This window comes from Poeciliopsis prolifica, unplaced genomic scaffold, assembly GCF_027474105.1.
Source record: "Poeciliopsis prolifica strain line A6 unplaced genomic scaffold, Auburn_PproV2 SCAFFOLD089, whole genome shotgun sequence".
Lineage (NCBI taxonomy): Eukaryota > Metazoa > Chordata > Actinopteri > Cyprinodontiformes > Poeciliidae > Poeciliopsis > Poeciliopsis prolifica.
Window position 1 is genome coordinate 144864 of NW_026562464.1, and position 7505 is coordinate 152368.

The window sequence follows — 7505 nt, forward strand, 5'->3', positions numbered from 1 at the left end:
GCTCTTTAAGTAAACGAGGACAGTTTTTTCTTGCATGTTGGAAAATAATTATTTGGTTTAAATTGCAGCATTCAGTTAAAACTCACAATTCAAGATTAAAGAATTTAAAATAAAAAAAAAAAAAACATTTTTAATACACTTGTTCCTTCTTGCAAAATCACCTTCATTTAAGTTCTGAGTGAGAAACCAGTACAATTTTCATGGTGACTTTAATTGAATTTTCAGGGCAGCAGGTGGGTTTATAGATTATGACTTAAAGTTTGGAAGTTAATACATGTGCATTCATCTTTATTCAGAAATCCAGGAGGTGAAAGTGTGATTAATTTATGCAGAAAATATCATATCAGATATGCCAATTGTAAGTGTGGACAAAATTAGGTGCAGCAGAGAAAATGAAACATACAATATTTAAAATCAATCTATATACAAGAATATTTAATACTTCCATAAATGATGTTTAGCAGGGTAGAATACAGCTCTGGAAAACATTAAGAGACAACTTACTTTTTATTGGTATATGTTTGAATAAAATGAACATTGTTCTTTTACTCTATAAACATGTCTCTGAGGTTCCAAGTGAAAATTTTGTATTTATTTTCAGAAAATGAGAAATGGTTGAAATAACCAGATGCAGTGCTTTCAGACTTCAAATAAGTTCATATTCGTTCAGAAACAACAAAACGAATGTTTGAATTCAGGAAGAGTTCAGAAATCAATATTTGGTGGAATAACTAGGAGGGTTTCAATGGGGTTCAGTGCAGTGGACTCTTCATTTTTTAAGATATTTTTTCCCAGATATATTGTACCTTATTTTTTTCCAGAGTTATAACTTTGTTGTTTCTGTCGTGTTTGTAAGGTTAACTCCATTCATCCTCAGAAAAACGAAATTGGATGAAATTGTAGTAGTAAGAGCTGAGGGGTGGGTTGCAGGAGAACGACCTCCAAGAGAGCGCAGGGTTCATCTGAACAAAAATATGCGCTGTTGTTTTTTTGTTTGTTTTGTTGTCATGTAGTGTTTACATTCTCCGTGGACGTGTTTCCAATATGAACTCAAGCTTCTCCGAGTTTGGACCATTGGTTGAGAAATAACTCATTGAGTTAATTTTATTGTATTTGTTCTCATATGACTGTTTCCAAAAATAAAATGATCACATTCTACTTTTACAACTAGTATTACTATTAATAATAACAATGATTACATTCTAAAACGATGCGTTTGTTTTATCAAAAGTGTTTCATTTTCACAAGATTTACAATCTAGTTTCTTGAGGAACTTATTTCCCACAAAGCAGACATTAAAATGATTCTTTTTATAATTAGCTTAAATTTACAGTACAAGAAATATTGGTACAAATATTTATCCTGTGATTTTTCAAAGCATTCTACAATCACAATGGATTTTATTGAGAATTTATGTAACAAACCAACCCAATACTAATTTGATTTACCTTCAACTTTACAATGGAATTACAATAAGAATAATTTTCACAATCCTCTCGCTTAATTCTTGCTCTAATAAGCTGCACGTTGTTGGTGAAATACGTGACGGATTGTCTTGTAAAATGATGCAACATTAATGAAAACACAAGATCAATCAGAAGAAAAACGACAAAAAAAGTGCAAAAGGAGCCAGAAATCCGCAGCCCGAACAACACGGAGACAGAAACAGCGCAAATGTTCATACAGGAAACATCTCTGCAGGATTTTTTAAAATCTCCTCTTGGGTTAATTGTAGGACTGCGCTAATTACCGTGAAGCTGTAAACCCCTCCTGCTGGCAGCAGATTGGTCAGGTCCGGACGGACCCCAGTGCCCTGACCCTGCCCGCTGCGGCGGGGCCATGTATAAAACTCGGGGGCCCCAGGCCGACAGCTGCTATGATATCAGGAATCAAACATCACTTCTTCTTCTTCTTGTTCTCCTTTCTTCTTCGCCGTTGCCTGAACATTTGACATCGACTGAAAACGAGCTGTTGGTTTCAGCTCTGCTCTGGGTTGGACTCACTCATGGAGCTGTCGGATATTTCCTTCTCCCTTCCCTCTGCTGATGACTTCTATGATGACCCCTGCTTTAACACCACTGACATGCACTTCTTCGAGGACCTGGATCCGCGGCTGATGCATGTGGTCCCGCTGAAACCCGAGGACTCCTGCTCCCCCTCCTCTTCTTCCTTGTCTTCATCATCGTCCTCACCGTGCTCCCACCTGCACCACGAGCTCCAGCACCCGGAGGCAGAGGACGACGAGCACGTCCGCGCCCCCAGCGGGCACCACCAGGCGGGCCGGTGCCTCTTGTGGGCCTGCAAGGCTTGCAAGCGGAAGACCACCAACGCGGATAGGCGGAAGGCGGCAACGATGCGTGAACGCCGGAGGCTCAGCAAAGTGAACGAGGCCTTCGAGACACTGAAGCGCTGCACGACGGCCAACCCCAACCAGAGGCTTCCCAAGGTGGAGATTCTGAGGAACGCCATCAGTTACATCGAGTCTCTGCAGGCGCTGCTGCGCGGCGGCCAGCAGGAGGGCTTCTACCCAGTGCTGGAGCATTACAGCGGGGACTCGGACGTGTCCAGTCCTTGCTCCAACTGCTCCGATGGGATGGTGAGTCCAGGAACGCGCGGCGCGCTTTTACGCACCGACGTTCTTTAGCATTGCTGACTTGATTCCGTCTTAGTCTTGTTGTACTTTCCTTCCTATAAAACTATTTTATTTTCAACGAACACCATGAGATGATTGGTAGAACATGTTATTTTTTAGTTTTTACTGAAAATGCCAAAAGGGCATTTGACATTTTAAATGCTCGTTAATCTGCTTTCACCTGCACTCACCTGCTTTCACCTGCATTCACCTGCTTTCACCTGCATTCACCTGCTTTCACCTGCATTCACCTGCTTTCACCTGTTTTCACCTGCATTCACCTGCATTCACCTGCTTTCACCTGCATTCACCTGCTTTCACCTGCTTTCACCTGCATTCGCTTGCATTCACCTGCATTCACCTGCATTCACCTGCATTCACCTGTATTCGCTAGCATTCACCTGCTTTCACCTGCATTCGCTTGCATTCACCTGCATTCACCTGCTTTCACCTGCATTCACCTGCTTTCACCTGCTTTCACCTGCATTCACCTGCATTCACCTGCTTTCACCTGCATTCACCTGCTTTCACCTGCTTTCACCTGTATTCGCTTGCATTCACCTGCATTCACCTGCATTCACCTGCATTCACCTGTATTCGCTAGCATTCACCTGCTTTCAGCTGCATTGACCTGCTTTCACCTGCATTCACCTGCATTCACCTGCATTCACCTGTATTCGCTAGCATTCACCTGCTTTCACCTGCATTCACCTGCATTCACCTGTATTCGCTAGCATTCACCTGCTTTCAGCTGCATTGACCTGCTTTCACCTGCTTTCACCTGTTTTCACCTGCATTCACCTGCATTCACCTGCTTTCACCTGCTTTCACCTGTATTCGCTTGCATTCACCTGCATTCATGTGCATTCACCTGCATTCACCTGCTTTCACCTGCATTCACCTGCTTTCACCTGCATTCACCTGCATTCACCTGTATTCGCTAGCATTCACCTGCTTTCAGCTGCATTGACCTGCTTTCACCTGCATTCACCTGTTTTCACCTGCATTCACCTGCTTTCACCTGCATTCACCTGCTTTCACCTGCATTCACCTGCATTCACCTGCATTCACCTGCATTCACCTGCATTCACTTGCTTTCACCTGCATTCACCTGCTTTCACCTGCTTTCAGCTGCATTCACCTGCTTTCACCTGCACTCACCTGCTTTCACCTGCATTCGCTTGCATTCACCTGTATTCACCTGCATTCACCTGTATTCACCTGCATTCACCTGCTTTCACCTGCATTCACCTGCATTCGCTTGCATTCACCTGTATTCACCTGCATTCACCTGCTTTCACCTGCATTCACCTGCATTCACCTGCTTTCACCTGCATTCACCTGCTTTCACCTGCATTCACCTGCATTCACCTGCATTCACCTGCATTCACCTGCTTTCATCTGTATTCGCTTGCATTCACCTGCATTCACCTGTATTCGCTAGCATTCACCTGCTTTCACCTGCATTCGCTTGCATTCACCTGTTTTCACCTGCATTCACCTGCTTTCACCTGTTTTCACCTGCATTCACCAGCATTCACCTGCATTCACCTGCATTCACCTGCATTCACCTGCTTTCACCTGCCTTCACCTGCTTTCACCTGTATTCGCTTGCATTCACCTGTTTTCAGCTGCATTCAGCTGCATTCACCTGAATTCACCTTCATTCACCTGCACTCACCTGCTTTTGCTGCATTCAGCTGCACTCACCTGCTTTTGCTGCATTCACCTGCTTTCACCTGCTTTCACCTGCTTTCACCTGCATTCACCTGCATTCACCTGCATTCACCTGCTTTCACCTGCATTCACCTGCATTCACCTGCACTCACCTGCTTTCAGCTGCATTCACCTGCATTCACCTGCATTCACCTGCATTCACCTGCTTTCACCTGCATTCACCTGCTTTCACCTGCATTCACCTGCTTTCGCTGCATTCACCTGCTTTCACCTGCTTTCACCTGCTTTCACCTGCATTCACCTGCACTCACCTGCTTTCGCTGCATTCACCTGTTTTCAGCTGCATTGACCTGCATTAGTATGCATTCCATTATTTTTTTTTAATCCACTATTGTGATTTGTGAAGCAGACAGTACAACACACACTTGGTATGGTAATAATAATAATAATAATAATAATAATAATAATAATAATAATAATAATATGCGACAGACTGGCAACCTGTTCAGGTGACCCCGCCTCTCGCCCAGAACGCAGCTGGAGGGCACCAGCTACTCCCGACCCCGTTAGGGAGAAGGGTGACCGGGAAAATGGATGGATGGATAATAATAATATTATTAATAATAATGATAATACTGATAATAATTATTATTATTATTTCTGCATACCAGGTGTAAAGTAATAAAATATTCATCTTTTCCATCTGTATCCCAGCTGTTTAAGTCATTTACAATAAAGTCTACGTTTCTATTATTATTCTTTAAAAATCAGAAGCATTTTGGCTTTATTGTTAACTTGAGAACATTTCTTTGATTGGTGTATTCTGAATTAACAAATGCTATTTGGTTTCTCCCAGTCTTTTCAAATGTGCATTTCCATCGAAAGGTTTGAAGTGTTAAAATGTATCAACAGCAGAGATACATAAAAACGAGACGTGATTTGTTAACATTTCAGCCCAGGCACATCACAAATCACAGGATGTGTGATTTATTGTGAAATCGGTCCAGTCAACGAACTGGATTGTAGTTTTCTTTTATTTTACTTGAAGAAAGTCAAACACTGACGTTTATGTTCAAAATGGTTTCCGGAAACATACTTCCAGAGACCATTTTCACTTTTCCTGTGAAAATGCTGTCTGACGTCAGTGAGCTGCCTTTCTTGTCCTTCCAGATGGATTTTAACGGACCGAGCAGAACAAGAAGCTTTAATAGCAGCTCTTTCTTCTCTGAGACGCCAAACGGTGAGCGCGTTTCTCAGAGCCTTTCGATCAATCAAATGAGTGTTATGGAATATTATATTTAACTGGTTATGGATTTGAACCAGTTCTGATCACATAATTTATAACTAAGTTAAATCGTTGGAAAATTCAGAGTGAAAATGTCTTGCATGTGTCAGAAATTTAAGAGTCCAATTTCTTAATAGAACAAAAATCAAGTAACTTTATTTGTATAGCACAAGGCGGGAAGCAAGAAATCGATCTGCAGTAAATGTCAATAAAAATCTCAATAAATATATTGATATCAGATGCATGTTTGTTGTACTGTCTGTGCAGCTGGTCCGAAGACGGGTCGCAGCTCGGTGGTCTCCAGTCTGGACTGCCTGTCCAGCATTGTGGAGCGGATCTCCACGGACGGCAGCGGCCTGCAGCCCGGGCCTGAAGCCTCCAGCTCCACGGCCTCCTCAGGTCCGCTCAGCGAGGCAGGAAAGGCCCGAGAGTCCACTCAGATCCCCTCCCCCCCCCACAACCAGGACCCAAACCTCATCTACCAAGTCCTATAGAACCTCCTGCTCAGCACAGCTGGAAAATAACACGCTGCCTTGTTGTAGAGTTCTTACTGGAAAACACGTACTGTAACAAAATGCCCTCATTATTCTGCTTTTAAAGAGTCAACAGCTGTGAGGCATCCATCATGTCAAAGGAAGAAAAAACTCATTCAACTCGAAATTTTTTATATTAGTTTTGAAATTGAATTCAATGTGATTTTATATTTCAGTAGTCTTAATTGAAACTTTAAAGATATTAATGAACCTCAATTTTTTTTCCAATTAAAAATCTAAAAACTAAGTGAATAGACCATTATTATTATTATTATTATTATTATTATTATTATTATTATTATTATTATTATTATTATTATATGTACTTTTTTCATCCCTGTTGAAGAGGTAACTAAGTAGAAACCTGTCACTACTTTGGTACCAGAAGGTTGATTGTATAAATGCAAAACTAAGAAGAATAATTTATTTTTTCACCACAGATGATTATTCCACTTTTTGGGTTAAGTGAGTGGATTCAACATTATTCTACTAATAACTTTTTTTTCTATTTAAGTTATATGAAAAAAACAACTAATTTTGTTCCATCTGATGAAACAAGTCTGAAAAGCATGCAGTAACATTCCTCCACTCTCATTCTTCCTTCTAAAGTCCTGAAGGCTCCAGTAGATCTGAAAATACAAGAACAACAAAAACCTGCAGAGAAAATCTACTGACAAAACAAGAGAGACCGCAGTTGGAGAAGTAATCTACTGTTTGTGTTTTATTGTTTGGTTTTAAACTCCTGAAGTCTTCGTCAGGACCATTCAGTTTTTTATTTAGTTCTTGTTTCTCTACATATCGTGTAAATAAGAGCCGATTTGTTTCATGTATTTCTTGTATTTAATGTTCCTGTTTTATTGTTTGTTGTGAAAAGATGGCCACCTTTATATTTATACTGCTGAAAATTGTGTGAAATTTTGAAGAAAAATAAATCCACTGGCTTATTTATACAAAAAGCCTAACTTTGACACTTTATCAGATTTCAAGAAATTTTATTTAAAGATTAAAATAATTAAAAACAAAAGATCTCTGGATGGATGAAACTTGACCCATCCTCAGGTTGGCTCTCGACAGACAAAGGAATGATGTCAACAGCGTCATCTGCTGGTAAAACTGAGAAAGTCCTGTATTTTCTTTTTTCCAGCTTTTAAAACCATTCTTTGCATTTCAGGTAAGTTATTATACAAGAAGGCATTTAGTCATGAGGCTTTGATCATTTCTTTGAAACATATTAGAATGTGACAAAATGTTATGACTCATTTAGGACAAAACAGCTTGAAACACGTGAATCTATTTGAAATAAAAGGAAAGATTTTGGAAAACAGGAAACAAAATCTTTCCCTGCTGCTAAATGCTGATTCTAGTCTCTTGTTTAGAC

At 40.6% G+C, this 7505-nt stretch overlaps 1 protein-coding gene across 1 annotated transcript; it reads left to right on the plus strand.

Annotated features, from left to right (window-relative positions):
• Positions 1-1454: 1454 nt before the first annotated feature.
• myod1 (myogenic differentiation 1) lies at positions 1455-7062 on the plus strand. The gene is made up of 3 exons (XM_055022663.1): positions 1455-2596; positions 5480-5549; positions 5862-7062. The coding sequence occupies exons 1-3, from the start codon at positions 2006-2008 to the stop codon at positions 6086-6088; spliced, it is 888 nt and encodes a 295-aa protein (XP_054878638.1). The 5' UTR covers positions 1455-2005; the 3' UTR covers positions 6089-7062.
• Positions 7063-7505: the final 443 nt, after the last annotated feature.

Excerpts from the sequence above, each read along its gene's own strand:
- myod1 (XM_055022663.1), top strand. The coding sequence starts at position 2,006 with ATGGAGCTGTCGGATATTTCCTTCTCCCTTCCCTCTGCTGATGACTTC. Across the intron at positions 2,597-5,479 it reads CCAACTGCTCCGATGGGATG|ATGGATTTTAACGGACCGAG; the intron begins GTGAGTCCAGGA and ends TTGTCCTTCCAG. Across the intron at positions 5,550-5,861 it reads CTTCTCTGAGACGCCAAACG|CTGGTCCGAAGACGGGTCGC; the intron begins GTGAGCGCGTTT and ends CTGTCTGTGCAG.